The sequence below is a fragment of the Magnolia sinica genome, chromosome 7 (genome assembly GCF_029962835.1).
Source record: "Magnolia sinica isolate HGM2019 chromosome 7, MsV1, whole genome shotgun sequence".
NCBI classification, from domain to species: domain Eukaryota; kingdom Viridiplantae; phylum Streptophyta; class Magnoliopsida; order Magnoliales; family Magnoliaceae; genus Magnolia; species Magnolia sinica.
Genome location: NC_080579.1, coordinates 87,915,699 through 87,942,964, shown reverse-complemented (window position 1 = coordinate 87,942,964; position 27,266 = coordinate 87,915,699). Strand labels below are relative to the sequence as shown.

General features: G+C 39.7%; 1 protein-coding gene across 1 annotated transcript in view; it reads right to left on the bottom strand.

The window, feature by feature from the left end:
• Positions 1-27,266, bottom strand: part of LOC131251626 (sodium/hydrogen exchanger 8-like) — a 177,469-nt gene that overhangs the window by 29,753 nt on the left and 120,450 nt on the right. The window contains exon 15 of the mRNA XM_058252463.1: positions 17,608-17,839. Within this exon, the coding sequence (XP_058108446.1) occupies positions 17,608-17,839 (232 nt within the window). The remainder of the gene's footprint in view (positions 1-17,607; positions 17,840-27,266) is intronic.

Sequence of the window (27,266 nt, the reverse complement as noted above, 5' to 3'; positions counted from 1 at the left end):
GCAATACCATTTTGTTGAGGAGTGCGAGCACATGATGTCCTAGATAAAATACCACGTTCCTGCAAGAAGGACAGAAAGGCTGTAGACATGTATTCTCCCCCATTATCAGAATGGAGGGATTTGATGGAACAATGAAATTGAGTGCACACTTCATGATAAAACACTTTAAACGATCAAACACTTCACTTTTAGATTTCAAAAGATAAATCCAAGTCATGCGGGAATAATCATCAATAAAGGTAACAAAATATCTAAATCCAAAAGTCGAGGTAACCGGAACTGGTCCCCAAACATCCGAGTGAACCAGAAGAAAAGGTTGAGATTTCCTCCCAGAAGAGCTAGGAGGAAACGTAGCACGATGATGTTTAGACAATTTACAAATATCACAGCATAATGGTTTAGTGACAGGTAAGGAGGGAAATAAAAGTCTCAATCTAGCAATGGATGGGTGGCCTAAGCGGCAATGCCACCGAGTCATGGACTCTTGATCTAGAGAAAGGGTACTAGAAGCGGCAACAGGTGTATCATCGAGAAGATAAACGCCTCCTCGCTCATGCCCCCCACCAATCACTCTCTTCGTCTGTAGGTCCTGAAACAAACAATAAGAAGGAAAAAAGGTGATGGAACAATTGAGTGATTTAGTAAGAGAGCTAACAGACAATAAGTTTAATGGAAAACGAGGCACATGCAATACGGAGGACAAAGACAAGGAAGAAGAGAGAGGGATGGAACCAATCCCAGAGATGGGAGATTGGGTTCCATCTGCGACTGTGACATACTGAGTGGGAGAAGAAGAAGAATAAAAAGAAAAGAATTGCAACTTACCAGTCATATGGGAGGAAGCTCTAGAGTCAATGACCCAAGAGGTAGGAGAGGATGACGCAAGAAGGGCGGTACCTGACTGGGCCGAAGCTGCGTGAGAAGGCTCAGGAATATCCCGAATGTGAAGCCGCATAAGGGCATCATATGCCGCCCGAGAAATAATAAGAGACTCCCCTGAAGTAGACTGCTCAGCTGTCGAGGTGGAAGACTGTGTCTCAGAAGCAACAGTGGAAGCAACAGAAGCAGCGGCATACGTAGGACGACCATGTAGCTGCTAGCAATAATCAATAGTGTGATTAGTTCCACCGCAATGTGAACAAATGCGAGAACCATCACGTCCTCGTCCACGTCTACCACGACCATGAAGACTACGGTCGTCGCGACTACGATCTAGATCGCGGCCTCTACCATGACCACCAAAACCAGAAATGCGCCCTGAGCTCAAGGATGGTACCCGAAGACCAAGGGAGGACTGATCGCCAACAAGATGTGCCGAATGCTCGGGTGGCACAAATGAATGAGAAGGAAGAGTAGAGATCATAGCACGCTGACACATGGCATAGACCGTTGTCAATGGGGGAAGAGGATCCTGCATAACAACCTGATCGCGAACGTGAAGATAATCAGAACTCAACCCAGCAAGGAACTGCATGATACGAGTATCATCCCGTTGCTTATGAGCATGTTCATGATCCTCTTTACATTTGGAAGGAAGAGGCTGATACATATCCAACTCATCCCACATACCCCGAAGCATCGAATAGTAGTCTTTTAAGGATCTGGAGTTTTGTTGAAACCGACCAATTTCTTGAATAAGCTGGAATACCCGTGAAAAATTCTGAGATTCCGAGAACATATCATGAAGCGTATCCCAAATGCCTTTAGCCGAGGATAAAAACATCACTGAGTGGCTAATCAAGGAATCCATGCTATTCAACAACCATGCAGTAACTTGATAATTCTCCTTTGTCCAAGACTTGTAGGTAACATCTGTAGAGCTTGGGGAATCATCCAAAATATACGATAACTTGTCACGGGCTCCTAAAAATACTTTTACAGATTGTGCCCATTGAAGATAGTTGTCACCATTCAACTTAATGGAGGTAATCTAAGGGGTTAGATTCAAGAGACCCTATACTAAGAGATGAGGGCCCTTTGTCAGCCATAATAGAGTCTAAGAGAAATAAACCTATGCCAAGAGACCCCCTATGCCAAGAAAGATTGATTCAAACAACTCTATCTCACTCAATCCTTCAACATAACAAGAGATAAACCTCAAACAAATATCAATCATCCAAAATACCATGAAACGCAGTCAAATAGGGCCTGACCGAGTGAAAAACGGCCCAGCCGCACGCCCATTTGAGGTTAAAAACCTCTCAAACATTGATCTTAAGTAAAAAAATCCACCATGGATAGCTTGGGAGGAAGATTTCGGTCCATCTTGAGCAAAGAAACCGAAGAAAAGCTTACCGATTTGAGGTAGATCGAAGAAAAACAGAATCTGGAACCGATTTTCGAATTTCTCTATTTCGCCCAAAATACCATGAAATGAGGTCCAATAAATTCTGAAAAAATCATGACAAATCTTCTAAAATCAAGATCTATCAAACCCCTAAACTTTTAGCTCAAACAGAGCCCATGCGTCCGTATAACGCTGACGTCAGCAAGGTGACGTGTCGCCTCTCAACCTATTGGATGCGGAATGCCTTGAACTTGCTCTGATACCAAGTAGAAAAAGATTTGATGAGGATAATGTGAAGAAGAGATGAGAATATTGAGAGAGAAGGAGGAGGAGAGTTTGGGAGAGATGATGTGTTTGGCTTGCATGCCCTAACACATAATATTTTATTATGAAAAAGCATATAGTACACTACAGGGGAATAGGGAAGTGTGCACATGCACTTACACTAAAAGGACACACAATAAATACAATACACTAGCATTCTCTATAATATCGACACCACCTGTGCGTTTCGTATCGCACAAGTGGGATACAAGATATATCGTGGGATATATCGGCTGATATCGTAGATATTTAAAACACTCCTGCATACCTGTTTGATTTTATGTTTAGACACAAAGATTACAATCGATTTGCAAAAAATTGGGAAATTATTATTTTTTCAATTTTCCACAACTCAGTCCTCCAAATCTCAAAATTGAAGCTCTTAATCCATGATTTTTCATGTAACAATTTGACACTGATTTAACATGATTTACAGAAAAAAGGATCAAAAATAAAAAATGCTCACTGGATCGAACATGTGGGATATATCCCACTACTCATGCATTTCGTATCGCACAGGTGGTATACAAGATATATCATGGGATATATCGGCCGATATCGTCGATATTTAAAAAACTGATTTTGTGTTAAAGAATTCACTGGTTGCATTGAAGGTGATATCATAGGAATTTGGAGAGGAGCTTTGATGTTTGGGGGGTTGATAATTCCTCATCATCTCACCCTTTGTGTTCTTCTTCTTTGGGGTTTGCTTTCCTTGTTGTTTGCTTCTTCTTCTTTTTTTTCATTTTAATAGAAGTGCCATTACCATTAGGAAAAAGGTCACCAATCTAACTCTGGTCCACGAATCCTATAATTACTAATAACTTAAGAAAAGAGCTCCGCAACTAAACAAAAGAATACCTATCTAATTGGCAACTTCAATGGCAAAACAAAAGGGGGAAATGCCACTAGTAAATGGAGTGAGATTCAGAAAATAAAAAGGCGAGGGGACCTTGGCCTGAGGAGGACGAACGGGTGAGAAATTGGAGCCTTCTATGCAAATGGTGGTGGAGATTTGGAATGACAAGCAAGCATTATGGAGAAGAGTGCTCTACGAAAGGTATGTGACATCTAACAAGGGGTATGCGTCTTAGGAAATGCTTTAGGGCATTCACGTCATTTTATCATTTCCTGTCCCAAGCCTAGAAACAAAGAGGGTTCCAAGGGGTTGATAGCTAGTGTCAAGCTTCTGCCACAATTTTCGGAACAAGATTTATGTAGCTGATCCCAATTAATTAGGATACGCTTAGATGATGATGATGTTATAGGAGATGGGAATATATGTAACTGTGTGTGTGCATGGTTCTTAGTACTCCTGCACTGAATTATATCATTCTTTTCTGTTAGTTATAAAAGGGTGTGTCTGAGTTCGTTTTTTACTAATCCACTCCATCTTTCTTTACCCTAAAAACTCTCTCTACTTCTACATCTTCTATTTCTCCTCTTCGCCCCTTTTCTCATATTTCTTCTCTCAATCTCATCTTATCTACTTGGTATCACTTATCATAGCAAGTAATCTTCATGTTGATCATTGCTACAGGATTCTGCTGACGTCAACATCTATACAATTCGTACTGACAGATTGGACTGGGAAAAGTATGGTTTGATGAAACTTGATTTTAGAAGATTTGTTATGATTTTTGTGGAATTTTTTGGACTGATTTGAGGTATGTTTTGAGCCTTTTTTTGCATCCAATGGAAAAGCCCAAAATTCATGTTTTTTTTTTTTTTTTGAGATCTCTCTCAAATCATAGGATTTTTCTTAGAAATTTCATCACAAAGTGGATCAGTTTGACCCTAATAGGCTATCAATAGCCTTGTTTTTAATCAGTTTATAGTTTTTTATGGAGTTCTGGTGATTATAGTGGACCACTTCCACCATATTTGGGCCTGTTTCATCTCTGGTTGTACCTCAGCTTCTTAGGGGGCATAGGGGGCATAGGGGGCGTTTGGCATCCCTAAAAATAAGGGCTTATTGGCTTATTTCTAGAAAAATAAACTTTTAGACTATTTCGTAAATGTTTAATTAGGGAGCTTATTTATTTAGAAGTACCAAATAAGCTCTAATTTCATAAGCAATGGAGGGTTCACTCTTTCTTTAAGAGCTGATTTAGCTTAAGCAAGTAAAGGTTAGGACTTTAGTCGTTTTTTTAAGATGCCAAAATGCCCACATGATGGATGACTCATGGTTGTACATGAGGAGTGGTCCACATCAAGGTGGGCCCACATAATGGACGGTCAACATCAAAGGTGGGCCCCATATGGTGGATGACCCACATTAAAGTGTGGCCCTATATGATGAATGATCCACATCAAGTGGGCCCCACGTGATAGACGGTCCACATCAAAGGGGGACCCACACGATGAACGACCCATATTGAAGGTGGGACCCCACATGATGATTGGTCCACATCAAGGCGGGCCCACATAATGGACGGTTAAATCAAAGATGGGCCCCACCTGATGGATGGTTCACATCAAAGTGTGTCCTCACATGATGGATGATTCACATAAGTGGGCCCCACTTGATGGATAGTCCACATCATAGGTGGGGCCCTATGATGGATGGTAGATATTGGAGGTGGGCCCACGTGATGGAAGGTTGACATCAAAGTGCGGCCCTGCATGATGGACGATCCACATCAAGTGGGCCCCACTTGATGGACAGTCCACATTAAAGGTGGGGCCCCATGATGGATGATGGACATTAAAGGTGGGCCAACATGATGGCATACATGGTGAATGGTCCACATCAAGGTGGGCCCACATAATGCATGGTTCACATCAAGGGTGGGCCTCAAATGGATGGCCCACATCAAAGTGGCCCCGCATGATGGAATATCAACATCAAGTGGGCCTCATATGATGGATGGTCCACATCTAAGGTGGGACCCACATCATGGATGTTGGACATTGAAGGTGAGCCCACATGATGGATAGTTGACATCAAAAGTGAGCCCACATGATGGATGACCCATATTAAAGGTGGGGCCCCACATGATGAATGGTCCACACAAGGTGGGCCCACATAATGGATGGAGTGGACCTCACATGATGGATGGACCACATCAAAGGTGGGACCTACATGATCATGGTGGACGTTGAAAGGGAACCAACATGATGGACGGTTGACATCAAAAGTGGGTCCACATCATGAATGACCCATGTTGAAGGTGGGCCCCACATTCCACCTTTACCCATTCCTCTTGATTGGATGGCCATCCAATCAATAGCCAGAAAAAATGAACAATTCACATTGATCATAATGGAGTTGTGATTTTTTAAAATGACATCAACTGCCCCTAAAAAAAGCTCTTATTTGAATGTTAAGCCATATGCGCTTATTTCAAATAAGAGCTTTTTCGGTTATGAAAAAGTGATTTTACCAAACGAGCTTATTGTAAAACAAGAGCCAGAAGAAAAAGTCTTATTAGAGTAGCTCTTATTTAAAAAGCTCTTATTATATTAGATATGAGATGCCAAACGGGTCCTTAGGGTCAAACAACCACTTTCTCTAAAAGCTCGAGCCGTCAGAGGATGGTATATCGATGTATATTAAGGGACTTAACACTCCAACACTCCCTCGCACGTGCGGGGTGAAACTCTGTACGGGAGCATACTGGGCAAGGGTGGAGGAACACTTAACTCATACCATAAACGGCCCCCGTGGGAGAATCTATTCCAATGGCATATTTGCTACTTTTGGGATTTGAACACTTGACCTTCCACTTTGATACCATGTCAAACAACCACTTTCTCTAAAAGCTCGAGCCGTCGGAGGATGGTGTATCAATGTATATCAAGGAACTTAACACTCCAATAGTTAATGTATATTCTAATGTCATGGGAAAATGTCCAATGCATTAATCTAAAGATTTGATGATGGGTGTTGTTAGGGTTTCATTGTTGATGCATCTTTTGGGCTATTTTGTCATGAAAAACGATACATTGTATATGTGGTGTCTAAGCTAAAGTTGTGTACCCTAGCTCGGGTCTTATATTTCTTTGAGAAGGGTGTTGTGCACAAGTATTCTTGAAGTTGTGCCAATATGGAAGAAAAACTCTCTTCTGGATCTACTGTGGGGTCTTCTGAATCTCATACTTTGTTGATCATAACTGTTACATTGAATCGTAATAACTATTTGCAATGGGTTCAATTGATTAAGTTGTTTTAAGAGGTAGAGAGGCTCACATATGTATTGGATGAAGTTCTTAACTCTACAGATGGAAATTTTAAAACTTGAACTAAGGAAAACTATCAAGTCATGTCTTGGTTAATAGTATGAAACTTTCAATAAGTAACTCCGTTAGGTTTTTGACATCCACCAAAAAGATATGGGACACCATTCGTGACATATATTCACAAGGTTGGAACATATCTAAGGTTTCTAAGTTAATTTCATATATAAGTAAGTTTCAACAGGATTCTAAAACCCTAAAGGAATACTTTACTGCCCTCCAAGATGTGGGATGAGTTAGATCTTTATCACCTACTTCAATTTCATTACACTCAAGATTATCATCTTATCTGGTAGCAACAAGAGGAAACTCAAATTACGTATTGCCTTTTTGGGCTAAATTTAGAATATTAGGGTGTTTGTATTCAGATTATTGTTATGGACCATTTTCCTTCTCTGACTGTCATTTGTGCTTTGTTCAGAGGGTTGCTACATCATAAAGGGGACATCATGCGCACACACGCCGCCCCCTACACACGTACGTACGAAGGAGGGCCCCACCGTCGATCTGCCTCAATGACGACATCCAGGGAGGGCCTCCTAGTTAGAAGACGAAGATTTAATTCAAAGAGTGGGCCCGATAGTTAAGAAAAGCCCATCATGGGATCTCATGATCGTGGCGCACTAGTTGGATAGATTTCATATTTTAGGTTTTGCTTATTGTTATTATTTAGAACATTATGAACGATTTAGATTTCTTTGATTGATTTTTTATTTTAGTTTACTTCATCGCCAAGTAATAGGTTGCGCACATGGTGAGAGTTTTGGGGTATAGGGTTTTCCTATAAACAGGCACCCCTTGTGGTTCTTTTGATTCATTGAAAACTAATAAAAATTTTGCGTTTTCCTACTCTCTGAGTTGTGAAGCCTAATTGGGTTCGAAGCCCTCCCTTCATCGAAGGGTTAACTACCGTGGTGCGAAGCCACGTCTATCCCGATTCACCCCCATCCATCGCCATCTCTACTATCCATCTTCTACCATCTCTTCTTCTCATCTCACCCCATCATCTATACTTCGAATCAATCATCAATTGCAGCAATTCTCCTCCCCACAGCAGAATTTCAGAATCTAGCCCTACAGGAGGGCTGAAAATTCAGCAGAGCACCATGCACAAACCGTACATCAGATCGAGCTGAGATTTGGAGGTTTTGGAGTCCATCCCTGGCCGATCAGGGCCAAGGTGGCCTTTTTTTGAATAGTGGGTCCCACACACGTGCGTCTGGGCCATTGTTGTTGTCCATGCATGTGGTACTTCTTTGGTTCGTCTCTCCTCTCTTTCACTCTGCTTTCACTTAAAATCCCTAAACCTAACCCTAAATTACTCAAATCTCCAATTTTATGCCCCTTTTCTTACCCTAGGGTTCCCCGAATTGAAATTTCTGAATCCCTTGGATTATGGACTAATTATTATGCATGTGTGGATGATTATTTCTTATTTTTGAGTATCGTTTGGTTCATAATTTTTATTGATCCAGCCCGATCATGTGTAGGCCTGGACCCGCATAGATTCCCCTTAATTGAATGTTTGGACTTTTATGTGGGATATGGAATTTGTGTAATTGTTTCTGAACTAACCTGATCTTAAGCCTAAAATTTCGCATATCATATTTAATTCTCATGTCCTGCATCAAATTTGGTATCAGAGATTAGGGTTCTTATAGGGGAATATATTATTTGTTTAGGGTTAGTTTGTTTGAGTACACCATGTGTCTAGTCCATCACATGTAGCTTTTAGGAGTCCATAGTCCCTTATTTTATTAACTATATTGCTGGAGTAACATTGCATAGTCCCCTCATATAGAGTCTCATAGGATCATTTAATCCCATATAGTCATTGTAGAAAGTCCTTAGGTGGAGTTAGCAAGTTGTACACCCACACGTACAGGTCATGGTTTTGGCTAGCACCCTACCAAGGAATGCCAAATCGGTTACGTATCGGCCGATACGGCCGATACGTAACGGTAACGGTACGCACCGTTACCCGATTCGGGGCCGTATCGGCCGATACCAATTTTTGTACCCGTATCGGCCGATACGGGCCCGATACGGGCGTAACGGCCGATACGGGCGTAACGGTCACCCGTAACGGTCGAAAAACGGCCATTTTTTTTTTTGCATTTTAAGGTCCGTTTTTGATGTTTTTTCGAAACTTCTTGCTTCCAAACTCCTTCTCACTCCTTCTACTGCTAATTTCGACCAATCTTGGCTGGATATTTGAGGAAAAAACACATTATATTGGCGGATTTTGTTGAATCAAAGCTTGGTGGGCCATTTTTCATAAATTTGTCAAAAATAGGTATTTATACTTTTTTTAATATGTTTTGCTGTTTTAATTATCTCATATGATGTGTTAATCATAATAGAACATGTTAATATCCATTTTACAGATTTGGGGTGCCATTTAATATTTTTTTAATATTTTTTTCTATTTACGCATGAATTTTGCCCCTTTTTTTTAAAATTCAAAAAATCAATTTTTAATGATTGTTTTGCTGTTTTAATCACTCCATATGATGTGTTAATCATAGTAGAACATGTTAATGTGCATTTTACAGATTTGGGGACCCATTTTATATTTTTTAAATATTTTTTTCTATTTACGCATGAATTTTGCCCCTTTTTTTAAAATTCAAAAAATCAATTTTTAATGATTGTTTTGCTGTTTTAATCACTCCATATGATGTGTTAATCATAGTAGAACATGTTAATGTGCATGTTACAGATTTGGGGTCCCATTTTATATTTTTTAAATATTTTTTTCTATTTACGCATGAATTTTGGCCCTTATTTTTAAAATTCGAAAAATCAATTTTTAATGATTGTTTTGCTGTTTTAATCACTCCATATGATGTGTTAATCATAGTAGAACATGTTAATGTGCATTTTACAGATTTGGGGTCCCATTTTATATTTTTTAAATATTTTTTTCTATTTACGCATGAATTTTGCCCCTTTTTTAAAAATTCGAAAAATCAATTTTTAATGGTTGTATTACTGTTTTAATCATGCCATATGATGTGTTAATCATGGTAGAATATGTTAATGTGCATTTTACAGATTTGGGGTGCCATTTTATAATTTTTTAATATTTTTTTCTATTTACGCATTAATTATGGCCCTTCTTTTTTAAATTTAAAAAATAATTTTTTAATGATTGTTTTACTTGTTTAATCATGCCATGTGATATGTTAATCATAGTAGAACATGTTAATGTGTATTTTACAGATTTGGGGTGTCATTTTATAATTTTTTTCTATTTTCGAATTAGTGACTTTATGTTTTTATTTGCTTATATTGGACAAGTTTTGCCTTGGAGCTTCTTAGGGTTTAGTTAGAATATAAAATCATCTTTATTAACATAGGTCATACACTCATACTCAAATCTAATTATCTAGTGTCTACCTAAGCCTAAAGAAATGTCTGGATCTGGCCAACAACAAGTAAGTGATGATATTGGATGGCAACATTGTGAGAGGGTTGGTGGTACTAGGCACCAAATGAAGTGCAAGTATTGTGATAGACTAGTGACTGGTGGAATTACCCGTCTCAAACAACATTTGGCACATCGAAAGGGTCAAGTTGCGCCATGTAGTAGAGTACCGAAAGAGATAATGCTTTTAATGCAAGCTAGTCTGGATGAGTCGAAGGGTAAACGTGCTGCTGTACAAAAGAAGAAAGATGATATTTTGGATGCAACTCGACAGGAAGTGTTTGGTCCTGAATATATGGGCATTCGTGATGAAGATATTATTGATTCTGACGAAGATTCAGATCGAGAACTTACTATAGCTAGGAGAGAGAGCTTGCGTCTAGCTCGTGAAGAGGAAGAACGTCGCCGCATGTTTGGCACGCATGGGTCAGTGCGTGATACAGGGGGGGGGGGTAGGTTTGGTAGGTTACGACGTATGTTTGGGAGCCGACGACAGACATCTTCACATGATGCCCCTATACGTTTGGATGAAGAAGTAAATGAGCCTAGGAGACCCTCTATTGATCCAATCCTATTTAGGAAAGAATCAACTAAACAAAAGAAGATAAAACAAATGTGGAGTAGAACTTCCGTTGAGAAATTAGGTAGAGCAACCAGAAAGTTATTTATACATGCCAACATACCTCCTAACGCACCAATTCTCCATATTAGCAGGTGGTAATTGAGCAGAAGCGGGTGAAGGAATAAAAGCTCCCACGGCTAAGGAGATTAGGGGAAATGGACAGATGCGAGTATGCGGATGTGAAAGCATACGTGGCTACCTTTAAACCCGTATGGCAAGCCGGAGGATGCACAATCATGTGTGATGGTTGGACTGCCCAACCAGACGCAACATGATCAACTTCATGGTATACGCCACTTAGGAACTATATACCACAAGTCAATTGATGCCTCGAGGCAACCAAAAATTCTACTTATATTAATGAACTAATGGATAAAGTTGTGGGACGAGATTGGAGAGGAGAATATAGTGCAGATTGTGACAGATAATGAAGCAACATATAAGCTTGCAGGACATATGTTGATGGATAAGAGAAAACATCTTTTTTGGTCACCATGTGCTGCCCATTGTATTGATCTTATATTGGAAGATATTGGGAAGAAGAAGAATGTTAAGGAAATGGTCGAAAGGGCAAGGGAAGTGACGACGTTTATTTACAACCATAATCAAGTAGTTGCAATAATGAGAAAGTTTACGAAAGGACGAGAGTTGTTGAGGCCTGCGGTGACTAGATTCGCAACAAACTTTATAGCATTAGAGAGTTTATTCCAGCATAGAGAAGAGTTGAGTGAGATGTTCGCTTCCCGAGAATGGCTCAACACAAAACATGGGAAGAAGACATCAGGAATACCGGTCGAAGTTGTGAACACCATACGGGACAACAAATATTGGAATAAGGTCAAGGCGATCCTAAAGGTGATGGAGCCACTAATGAGGGTACTCCGTCTTGTTGAATCCGATGAAGCACCTACCATGGGCTTCATATATGATGCCATGGATAAGGTAAAGCTTGCAATTCAACGTGATTGTAGAAGTTGGCAGGCTTATTGGAAGATGATCGACAAGAGATGGACAAAATAACTCCATCACGATCTTCATGCAGCAGGTTACTACCTAAATCCTAGGTATAGATATGCCCAATCATTTGTTGCGGATGATGAAGTTCGTGTCGGGCTAAAAAATGTGATAAAGAGATTAGAGCTTGACTTAGATCTGCAAATAAAGGCATTAAATGAATTAGATACATTTGGAAATCGCCTTGGTAGCTTTGGAAATGCTCTTGCACAGCATGCAGTATCTAGATTGCAACCGGCCGAATGGTGGATTAATTTCGGAGAGAGTACGAAGGCTCTCCAAAAAATTGCGGTAAAAGTTTTGAGCCAGACAACATCTTCGTCTAGCTGCGAAAGGAATTGGAGTTGTTTTGCGCTCATTCATTCAAAGAATATGAATAGATTGCAGACTAGAACATTAGATAGACTTGTCTTCATGCACTACAATATAAAACTAAGAATGCGACGACATCATAGGAGCATTACAGCTGCTGATGAAGGAGACTACTGTCCAATAAACTTGGATAATATTTATGATGAGGATGACCCACTTCTACCTTGGTTGGAAACAAGGGAAAAACAAATTGAAGAGGATAGTGAAGAATTGGAAATTGATGACCCAGAAATACGCAGAGCGCAACAAGAGAGTCGTGCAGATGTGTTGGACCCAGTAAGAGGGGCAGCGTTTATGCCACGTACAGATATGGCTCAAGATCAACAAAAGAGTACGAGCAGTGGTAGCGTGACCGTGTCGGATGAAGACGATGACCCACCCCCTGCCCCTAGTGCTAGCACTTCTGGTGTTGCTCAGTGCCTTATACAGCCGTCTACAGATCACGATGTCGATGAACAGCGACGAGGTGGTACACGAGGTCGGACTTATGAGTGTACCGAGTTACGATACAGCCAGTAGGAGGTGTGTACATCTAGTGGTGCACCGGGTCCGAGAGGTTCGGAACATCAACAGGCTCATGGTCTTAGTTATTATGATGGATATTCTTATGGTGAATTGAATTATGATGATTATACTGAGCCTGTTCCATCACATTCATGTTGGAGTAGCCCTCCCGATCAATATCCATATGATTATAGATATCCAGATCTAAATCCAAGTTACTCATCACAGCAGATGCACTCTCAATCTCAAGATTCTCAACAGCCTGAGTATGAGCACCAGTATGGCTATTCAACGGGCACTGGTGGATATCCTTACTCCGGGTCAGAGTCGTTGCCTAGTCAGGATCAGTCATCCTTTAGTTTCATTGATCTAGTATTTCCTTCGCACCGGATATTATGGATATGTAGCACCTACACCTATCGGACAGCCTCAGCCTGATGGTGACGATGATGATGATGTGGAGGTCGAGCAACCACAAAAAGCAGATTTTCATTTTGGTGGTGACTTGTGATTGTGACTTGTGAGTATATATTTGTGTTAAGGTAAGTATTTGTTGCAGCAGACAGCTCACAACAGTATTATTGCAAGAAGCGAGTACACACTTGACACTGCCGAACTTGTATTTAAAATAGCTCCCCCGACAACCAATCAAGTAATCCTTAATCAAGTTGCAGGGGAGTATATCAGACACTACTAATTTTTTTTTTTAATATTCTTGACTTGAGGATGACAGTTCATAGACAGGAATCACACTATCACAGTCACGTGCACGGGTATGTTCGAGAAATTCCTCAGTATGTTCGAGAAATTCCTAAAAAATAATTGCAAACACCTGATGTAAGATATTTTCATTTTACATTCATTCTAATATATCTATCATTGATAGTAGATAGTTAGAAAATTAAATATATGATCAAATTCAGGTTTTCTGGTTCATAAATTCATCAGACAGTCTGATACAACTTCTCACCAAAGAGTGGACCGTTACATCACCATAAACATGTTCTAATTTATAAATGAATGCATATTTGGAATGCTTAGAATGTTTTAGATTTAATCCATATATTTTTTATATTTTTTGGCAAAAAAAATTTACACCGTTACGGGCCGTTACGCCCCCGTATCGCCGTTACACCCTTGTATCTGTATCGGTATCGAAGGGCACCGTTACGCCAACCGATACCGATACGGGATACCTTGCACCCTACACTAAACATGGAACAACTGCTAGAGTCACTAAACAAACTGTCCCAGCAGATCGAGTCTTGGAGTAAGTACTTGGAACGAAGTATAGATCAACGTCTTGACCAAATAGAAGCCTTCTTTAGGACAAACCCCACCATTAGGGAAAATAGCCAATCTCAAGCAGGTGACCAAGAGGATAGACCAATGAATGGAGGTGGCCAAGGAATCAGTCACAGGCGTGCACCCATACCCCCACCTCATGAGGGACATCAAGACCATTATTTTGAGGGCTACAACATGTGCGGCCTCGTGGCTAGAGAGAGTGCACTAGAGGCTAGTGTAGAGTTACCCATTGAGGCCATTCTAGCAGTGGATGAGTTTCGTGATGTCATTCCTGCTGATCTACCAGATGAATCTCCCCCTAGGAGGGATATAAAGCACACCAGGACATGGGACACCATAATACCTATAGCCGAGTTTGCGTTTAATAGTTCTGTCGATAGGTCCATAGGTCTCAGTCCATATGAAGTCGTTACTGGTTATAAACCTGGGAAACCTATTGATCTTGTCCCTATGTCACTGTCCTATAGGCCGTCAGAGCCCACAGAGTCTTTTGCGCATCACATTCATTCATGGCATCAAGAAATCGGGCAGAAGATCATGACTAGTAATGAACATTACTCACTTTCTGCAGACCAACATAAATGTTTCAAAGAATTCAATGTAAGGGACTATCATGATCCGCATCAGGCCAGAGCAGTACCCTCAGGGAGCCATTCGAAAATTACATGTGTATAGCGCTGGACCATTTAAAATTATAAAACGAAATGGTCTCAATGCGTATGTAACAAATCTTTCACCCTCCATGGGAATTAGTTCCACATTCAATGTGGAGGATCTAGTTGCATTTAAGGGGCCATTGATGCATTGTCCAACCTTTTGCCTAACCATTCTGATTCCCCAGACTTTTCCCTTGATCCATGGCCCCCTCCTGACCCATTTTTCCAGCCTCTACGTCCCATTCCTACCCATCCCGACCCATTTTCCTAGCCTCTACCTCCCATACCTACCCGTCCTGATTTATTTTCTCAGCCTTTACCTCCCATACCTACACTTCCCGACCTTTCTACCCAGCCACTACCTACCATACCTAACCTTCACACACCCAGAGAAGAAGTAGAAGATATCCTAAATCATCAGATAGTTTCAACGTCGGACGGCGGGTTTTAAAAGTACCTGGTTAAATGGAAGTCACGTCCAGCTTCAGATAGCACGTGACTCACTGAGGAGGAGCTTCAGAGACTTGATCCTGACATCCTGGAGCAGTTCAGGAATTTTATTTCGCCAGTGGCGAAATCTTCGTAGCCGGGGAGAATTGATGGGGACATCATGTGCACGCACGCCGCCCCCTACGCATGTACGAACGGAGGGCCCCACCGTCGATCTGGCTCGATGACAACGTCTAGGGAGGGCCTCCTAGTTAGAAGACGAAGTTTTAATTCAAAGAGTGGGCCCGATAGTCAAAAAAAGCCCATCATGGGGATCTCATGATCGTGGCCCACTAGTTGGATAGATCTCATATTTTAGGTTTTGCTTATTGTTATTATTTAGAACATCATGAACGCTTTAGATTTCTTTGATTGATTTTTATTTTAGTTTACTTTATTGCCAAGTAATAGGTTGCGCACATGGTGCGAGTTTTGGGGTATAGGGTTTTCCTATAAATAGGCACCCCTTGTAGTTCTTTTGATTCATTGAAGACTAATAAAAAATTTGCATTTTCCTACTCTCTGAGTTGTGAAGCCTAATTGGGTGCGAAGCCCTCCCTTTATCGAAGGGTTAAATACCGTGGTGCGAAACCACATCTATCCCGATTCGCTCCCATCCATCGTCATCTCTACTATCCATTTTCTACCATCTCTTCTTCTCATCTCACCCCATCATCTACACGTCGAATCAATCATCAATTACAGCAATTCTCCTCCCCACAGCAGAATTTCAGAATCTGGCCCTACAGGAGGGCTGAAACTTTGGCAGAGCACCACGCACAAACCGTACATTGGATCGAGCTGAGATTTGGGAGTTTTGCAGTCCATCCCTGGCTGACCAGGGTTAAGGTGGCCTTTTTCTGAATAGTGGGTCCCACACACGTGCGTCTGGGCCATTGTTGTTGTCCACACATGTGGTACTTCTCTGGTTCGTCTTTCTCCTCTCTTTCACTCTGCTTTCACCCAAAATCCCTAAACCTAACCCTAAATTACTCATATCTCCAATTTTATGCTCCTTTTCTTACCCTAGGGTTCCCCGAATTGAAATTTCTGAATCCCTTGGATTAGGGACTGATTACTATGCATGTGTGGATGATTATTTCTTATCTTTGAGTATCATTTGGTTCATTATTTTTATTGATCCAGCCCTATCATGTGTAGGCCTGGACCCGCATAGATTCCCCTTAATTGAATGTTTGGACTTTCATGTGGGATATGGAATTTGTGTAATTGTTTCTGAACTAACGTGATCTTAAGCTTGAAATCTTGCATATCATATTTAATTTTCATGTCCTGCATCACATCACCTTCCACTACTCCTATAACAACTAACAGATCTACTTATACTAGTGGGGATTGACCTTCTTATAGCCCTCATCTTAGAGCTCTAAGTTGAGATGCATATGGTTGTGGATATGATTCTAGATATGATAATAGAGGCAGGGGTTGTGATAATGAGAGGCGGACATGGCAATCATGTTCGGGGTGGTTGTCACTGTGGTCATGATAGATGAACTTGTATATGCACTTACTATGGTGGCATGTATCATACTATTGACCAGATATTATTGGCCATCCTTCATGGGCAAGAGCATCTTTGTATAGTACTATCTCCTTTAACTCTAAGAAGACTACACAAGCAACTTCTACAGTACCCAAGTGATGAATAACCCAGGTGATTCTATTACCTTGTCCCGAAAGGCCTATGATGACTATGATGCCTTGATGCAGCTTCATGTTCAAGATACTATTGCTACTTCTAGAGCCACTATAGCCCAGTCAGGTATTGCTCTCCATGTGTCTTCCCCTTCTTCTTCCTAGGTCATTGACTTTGGAGCCATTTCTCGTATGACTGGTAAGTCTCATTAATGTTTTAGTTAGACACATTTTATTATCGTTGTCGATGATAAGCAGTCTCCTATATATGGAATAGATTCTATTAATCTTTCTACCACTATGCACCTATCGTTTGTTCTACATGTTCCTAGTTTCCTCTTAATCTTTTATCTATTATCTCTCTTACAAAATACTTAAATTGTTCTATAACCTATTTCCCTTCTTAATGTGTATTTTAGAACTAGTAGACGAAGCACAAAATTGGTGGGCGTTATAAGCATAGGAGGATTTACTTCTTGAATGATGTGCCTATGATAACATTTAGTGCCCTATTGTTAGACAAGGAATCTTTGTCCAAATGACATTGTCGTTTAGGACATCCATCTTTGTCTAGATTAAAGTACATGTTTCCTTCAATTCCTACTGCTAAGTCATTATGTTGTGATACAAGTGAGTTTTCTACATATCATTGGACTAATCAAATAACAAATATCCTAATGAGAAACTCAAGAGTGAATGGAATTACCATTTAAAAGGCGTACTCGCATATCTCTTAAATTCATATTGTGGAGAAAGGTTTCATTATTCGATACCCTATGAGGATGCACCTGATCCCCTTCCAAGTTATTTAAGCATGAGATGTATCTTTTCACAGTAGGCCAGTCTGTAGGTCCTAGTTCTTCATCATCTCCAAGATCACCAAAAGCCTCCAATGCCTTGTCCAACATTTCATACCTTGTGTAGTCCAATATGCGCATCTGTCATCATATGCAAAAAAGTATAAGATGACATATATTTTTCATGACAAAACCCTTCCTCGCATATTATGCAATGAGGAACTATCTATTTTCATCTGTCATCATATGCAAATAAGCTATGCATTTGTATGCAAGACAATGAGTATTTTTGGCAAAGTCGGTATTAAACAAAAGTTGCACCCAAAAGGAAATGAAAAATGAGAGACCACATATAGAAGAAAAGCAAAGTAACATTATAATAAGGTGAAAAAGTTCACCCTAAAACTTAAAAATAGCTGCCTGTTCTAAGTGCTAGATTTGACGACCAATGCTTCGTGGGCAATAACACTCCACATTCTGCTTGTTATCATTCAAGAAAGCTTGTAACTATCAAATTAGGTTTCTTTTATTAACATCCCCATGAAGATGAGATGAAATTGATGATTGAAAAACAAGGAATATGCTCTTCCCACTGGGGAATACAACGTCCAGTATTTTTAAAGAAGAACTGTCCTTCTCAATTCAATCTTGGGGAAATTTACCACCCATTCCGTGCATTTATATTATACTGCTCAGTGTTTTCTTAAGTTGTGGAGAAAAACATGCATATCATGTATACAAAAGATATAGTTGTCAACCTCCTAACAATGTTTTAAATATCAACGATATTGGCCGATATATCCCATGATATATCTTGTATCCCACCCAGTGTTCGAAATATCGGTATCGTGTTATGTATCGCATTCTTGGGATACGGATACGTATCGGTTATCGCATGGGATATATCGGTTGTATCCTGTAATGTATTGCTGTTGTTGGAAACATGGGGAAACATTAGGAACTTGGTTGAATTTTTTTATGAAGCTTCGGCGATTGTTAAAAAAGACATCAATATACACTTATAAATCAAAACATTACAAAAAACAAGTACACATAATAAGTTTTCTTTGTATGGGGTCCTAATTTATGCATTGTCTAACTAAATTGATGCAAGTATATTCAATGTCTATTCATATAATTTATAAATGTAAGAAGAAGTGTGGAAACACAAACAATACATTCAAAAGCAAAAGAAGAATCACTAGATTAGGTTATAAACATTTTTAATGTGATGTTTGAACACAAAGATTGCAAACGATTTAATTTTTATTTTTTTTTTTCAAAATTTCACAACTCGGCCCATCTCCTCCAAATCTTGAAATCGAAGCTCCCAATCCATGATTTTTCATGCAAAACATGAAAAATCATGAATTTGTAACAATTTGACACTAATTTAACATGAATTACAGAAAATAAGAGCATTGAAATTTGAAAATGCTCACTAGATCGAACATGTGGGATATATCGCACTACTTGTGCGTTTTGTATTGCACTGGTGGCATGCAGTGATGATTATAAGAAATCCACTCCAACCATTAGATCCCACAAAAATATTTATGCATAGGGCCTAAGAATCAGGACAATCCATCACGCCTAGGGAAACAGTTTGGAGGGAGGGCATAGTCATGTACACTGTTTCCAATCATATGGTCCACCTAAATCACATATGGCGCTGGTTTTCTAATCCTACATCTAAAATTAGGTCACATAACTAGTGATCTGAATGTATTTTTGGAAACACAAGAAGTTACGGCCAACATAGCATCTAGTTTTTGGGAGCATAATTCCCTTCCGCACCAGGCGGAAAGAGGGGGCTTCCAGTTCCGCGTAAATCTCCCCATTGTGGGTAATTTTGACTTTTCATCCTCCATCTGTACAGTTAGAGGAACATTTTGGTAAATATGGAGAGGCAAAACATGTATGGGAATATAATGTACTCCCATGAATTTTTGTGTAAAAACCGTTTTTTTTTGGGTACATGGTTGTAAGATGAAATGCATGCTTGTATATGTATATATGTATGTATGCATGGATGGATGGATGGATCATGGATAGATGGATGGATGGATGTATGAATGGATGGTTGGATGGATGCATGTGCACGCGTGAGTGTGTGTATATGTATATTTGTTTGTTTGTGTGTATGTGTGTATGCATGCACGCATGGATGGACGGATGGATCATGAATGTATGTATGTGCATGCATGGATTGGATGGATGGATCCACCATTTTCCCCATGTTTCCTCGAGGCAATGATATATGCTTTTAGGTCCCATTAAAGGGAATCTTATTATTGGATTCCTAAATATGTAAATATGCAGGTTTTTTTTTTCCACTATTATTTGATTCTTAAATATGCAAATATGTGTATTTTAGCATCCACTTAAGTATTATTGAAACATTTCACCATTTTTCCCATGTTTCTCTAATGTTTCCCTGATTTGGTGCTACATGCTTTTAGACCCCCATTAAAGAGAAACTTATTATGTCTGCATCTTTTTTACAATTATTTGATTCCTAAATATGTAAATGTTTTTATTTTAGCATCTCCTGAAGTTTCATTGAGAAATTTTACCATTTCCTCATGTTTCAATGTTTCCCTTAGTTAACGATACATTCTGGGCATAAGTGATGATATCGGCGACATTGATGCATGTTTCCATATCTCCAGCCAGCAGTACATATAATGATACTGATACTACAATCACTGTGTACATGTAATGCATGTAAGGTCAGGTTTTGGGATGGATCAAGTTGCCTAAGGCCTCAACCCAAGCCCAACCTGACCTAAGATCAGATAGGGTTTGGGTTGAGGATTGTCATCCCAAGCACAATCAAACCTAACTTAAAAGTTCAGGTCAGGCCAATCGAGTATGGGTTGACCCAATTAGTGTTCGAAATATTGGTATCGCGTTATGTAACGCATTCTTGGGATACGGATACGTATCGGTTGTATCATGTAATGTATTGCTGTTGTTGGAAACATAGGGAAACATTACGAAATTGGTTGAATTTTTTGATGAAACTTCAGCGATTGTTAAAAAAGACATCAATATACACTTATAAATCAAAACGTTACAAAAAACAAGTATACATAATAAGTTTTCTTTGTATGGGGTCCTAATCTATGCGTTGTCTAACTAAATTGATGCAAGTATATTCAATGTCTATTCATATAATTTATAAATGTAAGAAGAAGTGTGGCACACAAGCAATACATTCAAAAGCAAAAGAAGAATCACTATATTAGGTTATAAACATTTTTAATGTGATGTTTGAACACAAAGATTGCAAACGATTTGCGAGAAATTGGAAAATTTTGATTTTGTTTTTTTTTTCAAATTTTCACAACTCGGCCCATCTCCTCCAAATCTCGAAATCGAAGCTCCCAATCCATGATTTTTCATGCAAAACATGAAAAATCATGAATTTGTAACAATTTGACACTAATTTAACATGAATTATAGAAAATAAGAGCATCGAAATTCGAAAATGCTCACTAGATCGAACATGTGGGATATATCGCACTACTTGTGCGTTTCATATCGCACTGGTAGGATACAAGATATATCGTGGGATATATCAGCCGATATCATCGATATTTTAAACAATGATCCCACCTGTGTGATACGAAACGCACAGGTAGTGCCGATGTATCCCACATGTTTGATCCGGTGAGCATTTTCAATTTTTGATTCCTTTTTTTTTTTTTTTTTAATTATGTTAAATTAGTTCCAAATGGTTATAAATCCATTGGTTCTTCATGTTTTGCATGAAAAATTAGAGCTTTGATTTCGATATCCATTAGAGGAATTTCGAAGTATTTAGAAAAACTTGATGAAATGATCATCACGTACATTCTAATTTTGAAATTCGAACGTAGGTCCAATTTGGGAAAATTTCGAAATTTCTCCAATTTCTCTCAAATTGCTTGCAATGTTGCACTCCAAACATGAAATCAAGCATGTGTGAGGGCTGATCTACTGATTTGTTAAGTCTTGGTCGATTTTCAAAAAATAAAAATTATTTTTAATTAAAAATTAATAAAATATTATTAAATTATTATTTTTTTCAAAATTTTACCTTCAACCAGCTATCAATTGAGACTAATTTCGAAGTATTTAGGGGTATTTGATGAAATGATCATCACATACACTCTAAATGTTATGCATTCACTTCAACACATAATTTAGGACCCTATACAAAGGAAACCTATTATGCGCGCTTCTTTTTTGAGATGTTATTTATTAAAAGTGTGTATTAAGGTTTTTTCTAACAATCCCTGGAGTTTCATTGAAAACTTCAACCATTTTCCCAATGTTTCCCCATGTTTCCCAAAAAGTGTGATAAATTACCCGATACAAACGATATATCCTATGAGATAACTGATATGTATCTGTATCCCAAGGATGCGATATGTAACACGATACCGATATTTCGAACATTGCCTCCTAATCATATTGATTTGACAAATTAAAATGGAATATCTTAAACAAGCAATAAAATATTTCACTATGAAGTGGAATCGGATGGAAGGGATTTTGGATCACATAACTGAGAAAAAAAAACCGAATAATTTGGAAGTTATCATTCATGTCTGATAAAGTCAAGGATTTGTTGTCAAGTCTAAACATGCTCAGTGTTTTCTTAAGTTGGGGGGAAAAACATGCATATCATGCATACAAAAGATATAGTCATCAACCTCCTAATCACATTGATTTGGAAGATTAAAATGAAATATCTTAAACAGGCAATAAAAGATTTCACTATGAAGTGGAATCAGATGGAAGGGATTTTGGATCACATAATTGAGAAAAAAAACGAATAATTTGGAAGTTATCATTCATGTTTGATAAAGTCAAGGATTTGTTGTCAAGTCTAAACATCTTGATTACCTCCTCTGGGATTGCTTTTTCTTGTTTCTCGTTTTTCTTCTAGGGTAAAAGATCGAGCCAAAAAAAAAAAGAATGAATAAAGACAAGTCCTGCGAATCACATCCTTGCCAAATGTGGTATTCCTTTTTTAATCTATCGTAAGTGTTGAATTCGTCGAACTCCCTTATTTCCATTTTATTAATGAGCAAGAGAGAGAAATTTTTGTTAAAGTGTGTTTTCATGTGTGATTCATACAGGTACTTGCGTCTTTCCCTTCATTTAAGGACACGTTAGTCATTTCTTGACAAACTTTTGGTTACAAGAGAATTACTCAACCAGTTTCAAGACCAACACAATTCATTCAATTTTGCTCTTTCTTTTCTTTCCCTCCCTCCCTCTCTCCTCTCCATATGACACATCATGTTTTGTCTGTTCCCACCAATTTAACCCTATGCTCCCCTAAATCCTCACGACACCCACTATGTTGCTGCTGCCTGTTAATCAATCACCACCAGACTAATTGCCAACTGCCAATTGTGAGTCTAATCTGCACTCTGTGACTCCCCAACTCTACAAATCTGCCAAATACTAAAGATAATTAAGAATACATGCTTGAATAATTACAGAATATTTTTGTAATGAATATATCAAAATAATGAATATTTATATATATATATATATATATAGATAAACTTTGATGAAAATGTGTGAGAATTGTTAAGATGATGGTTGATAACATCATATCAATTTATAAACGTCGGAGAATGAGTGTCAGGTGTTTTGTATGGTCCTGTGTGCACCATACTAAGGATCTTCTTATTTATTTTGTTCTTATCTTCTTATTTATTGTGTTCTCAACTTGTGTAATCTTTTATTTCCAACTTTATATCCAACTCTCTTGTATGTAAATAGAATTGTGTAAAAGAGGAATATACAACTCTCTCTTAACTATATCTAAGATTTCTCTTATCTATTCCCTAATTTCTTTCTTCTCTTTCTTCTCTCCCTTCTTCACTTATTATTTATTTTGTTCATGTAATCTTCTTATTTATTTTGTTCTCAACTTGTGTAATCTTTTGTTTCCAACTTTGCATCCTACTCGTGGTGTAAATAGAACTATTGTGTAAGAGAGGAATAGACAAAACTCTTTACTATATCTAAGATCTCTCTTATATCTTCCCTAATTTCTTTCCTCTTTCTGTTCACCCTTCCTTGTGCACTTCTCCTTTCCTCTCCCCTTTATTTTTCTGATTTTGAGGGTCTACCGCTTGATTTGAATGACCCTTTAGGTGGTTGTTTGTGATGATGAAAGAAGGGACAGTAAGCCCCATCATTATCATTGGAAGGCCTGATAGTACCCATTGACAACAACAATAGGGTCCATCTGTTAGACAGACTGAGATATACCTTGTATAGCTAGCATACCTTATATAGTTGGTTTTCCATAGGTAGATGATTCTGATTTTATTTCTTTCCTTGTATAGATGCTGTAATCTCTATATATTCAACCCCTTTGGGTTGTCTCAAATACATAAAAGCTTTCAGCTCCTCTCGGTTTACATGGTATCAGAGCTTCACTGATCCAAATCCGGCACCACCTGTCAGATCCGACCACCCCTGCGTCGTCCGGCCACCCCTGTTGCGTCGTCCGATCATCCCTCTGCTCGTCCAGTGCCATCTGCTGCTCGTCCCGTGCCCCTGTTGCAGATCCGACTACCCCCTGCTCTTCCGACTGCCCCTGTTGCAGATCCGGCCACTCCTTGCTTGTCCGACCGCCCCCTGTTGCAGATCCGACCACCCCCTGCGCGTCCGACCGTCCCCTGTTGAAGATCCGACCACCCCCTGCGCGTCCGACCGTCCCCTGTTGAAGATCCGACCACCCCCTGCCCGTCCGACCACCACTTCTCGTCCATTCGCCCCTCTGCTCGTCCAGCGTCGCCCGGTCACCTCTGTTGCTCGTTCTCTTCGAGTTCCAACAACCTCATCCAGATCTGTTGCTCCCATCCAGATCTGTTGTTGTTGCTGCTGCGTCGCTGGATCTACATTTTCCAGATCCAGAGGTCCTGTTGCTGTTCCTATTCCGCCTAGATCCAGATACTGCTACCCGTTGGATATCTCCTGCTGTACGGTACACCTAAAACATTCTTCTGCTACAACTCTTTGCGTGCTTTATATTAATTCCGATCAATGGACAAGAACTCATCATGTACAGAGGCCCCAAGGTATAGTTTTGATGGTACCAACTATTCACTATGGGCCATCCATTTTCAGAACTTCCTGAAGGGTCGTGGTTTGTAGGGACTAATTGATGGATCTGTTACTATTCCCACTTCCACGGATGCCAATAAATTGGCTGATTGGGAAATGAACAATGGACGGATTATTACCTGGATTCTCGATTCGGTCGATCGGTCCATTGCTGTTGGCCTCACACCTCATCGCACGGCTAAGGCAATGTGGGACCATCTTCAGACAATTTATCAACAAAGTAATGTGGCCCGGTCATATCGTCTGGAACAGGATCTCGTTAACCTTACTCAAGGTGACGACAGTATTTAATCATTTTATTCTAAAATTGTCACAATTTGGACTGAGATGGCCTTGATGGATCCAATATTTCCTAATGACTTTAGGATTTTCCAAACTATGCGCGAGAGTGCATAAGTTCGCCAATTTCTTATGAAACTGCATCTGGAATTCGAGCATTATCGAGCTGCTCTCTTAAACCGTAGCCCTACTCCTTCATTGAATTCGGTTATTAATGATCTATTGGCTGAGGAACAACGACTGAAAGTTCTATCACTTCCTTCCTCGACTCCGGGATCATCTGATATGGTGCTTGCTATGTCCACCACTACACCAACACGTGGCTCCTCTCTTTTAACCTGTCGCGGCTGCAACAAGGTGGGTCATGTTGTCGCTCAATGCAAAGAATGGTGCGCTTATTGGTTTATCATGGTATTCAAGACTGCCGTACACGTGCATATGCATCTTCTTCCGTCCGTGGACGTGGTGGTCGTGGTCGTGGCCGTGGTCGTGCTCTTTCTGCTGCTGCTGCCACTATTTCTTCCGAGTTGACTATTACTGATTCTACATCTACTGTTTCTGCTGAAGGTCTTTCATCTCCGTTGACTCCTGCGATGCTCCAGCAAATCGTTCAGGCCCTTTCTGCGGCCGGTATGTCAGGTATATCCCCATCTTCTACATGGTTCTTCGATTCAGGTGCTTCCAATCATATGACCGGTGTTGTATCCCATCTTCGTGACATTCGTCCCTACACCGGCAATCAGGCTATTTCTATTGCGGATGGCACTAGAATACCTATTCAGTCTGTTGGATCATTGACTTTCTCTCCTTCTGCTCATTGCCAGTTCACCCTTCGTGATGTGTTTCATGTCCCTAACCTCTCCTCCAATTTAATTTTAGTTGGTCAACTCACATCAAATAACTGCTTAGTCATATTTCTTCCCAACTGTTGTTTTGTGCAGGATCTGGCGACGAGGAAGGTACTTGGGAGGGGTAGGCGGCATGGTCGTCTGTACGTGCTGGATTTTGATCCATCTGTCACTCCTACTCGTTGTTTCTTTTCTCCTTCTTCATCAGATATTTCTTCGGCAAATAAATTGTAGAAACTATGGCACTTTCGCCTGGGTCATCCACATTCCGATCGGTTACTTCAGTTAATTTCGTCTGGCATGTTAGGGAATATTTCTCTTAATAAAAATGATTTGGATTATTCTTGTTCTTCCTGTTGTCTTTCAAAAAGTAAGTGTGTTCCATTTTCCCTAAGTACTACAAAATCATCTTCTATGTTTCAACTTGTGCATACGGATGTCTGGGGTCCTTCACCAATTATGTCTCTCTCTGAGTTACCATACTATGTTATATTCATTGATGATTTCACACGTTACACTTGGATTTACTTTCTGCAATCGAAGTCACAGGTTTTTGAAAATTTTAAGTTATTTCACTCTATGGTGGAGACTCAATTTCAGGTTAGTTCAAACTCTCCGCTCCGACTCAGAGGGGGAATATTTCTCAACCGATTTTCGTACATTTCTTAAGGGCATGGAATTATTCATCAAACCACCTGTTCTGATACTCCACTGCAGAGGTGGCTGAAAGAAAAAATCGTCATATTGTTGAAACGCCAACACCCTGATGACAGGTATGAGTGTTCCTCATTCTTTCCGGGCGGAAGTTATATTCCCTCTACTTGATTAACCGAATGCCAACCAAAGTTCTAAAGTAAATCTCCTTACTCTGTTCTCACTTTCCCGCATATTCCACATTTCGTGTTTTTGGTTGTATCTGTTATGTTCACTTGGCTTCACGTGAACGTAACAAACTATCTCCAAAATCAGTCAAATGTACGTACTTAGGATTTGGAGAAACTCAGAAGGGTTTTCGATGTTATGATCCGGTTTCTCGTCGTGTTCGGGTTTCATAACATGTTATTTTTCTTGAGCACATTACTTTTCATTCATCTCTTCCTCCTCCGCACACTCCAAACTCTCTTGGTCTAATTGCCTTTCCAGAAATTCCGTTAGCCTCAAGTACTCTCCCTCGTCCGTTGCAGGTTTACTCACGTCGACCACGTACAGATCCACCTTGATTTTCTTGGGTCCCTGATGTGTAATTCTGTTGATCTTGGGTCTCTGGAGTCCGTCCCACGCTTTGGTCTCATTAGAGC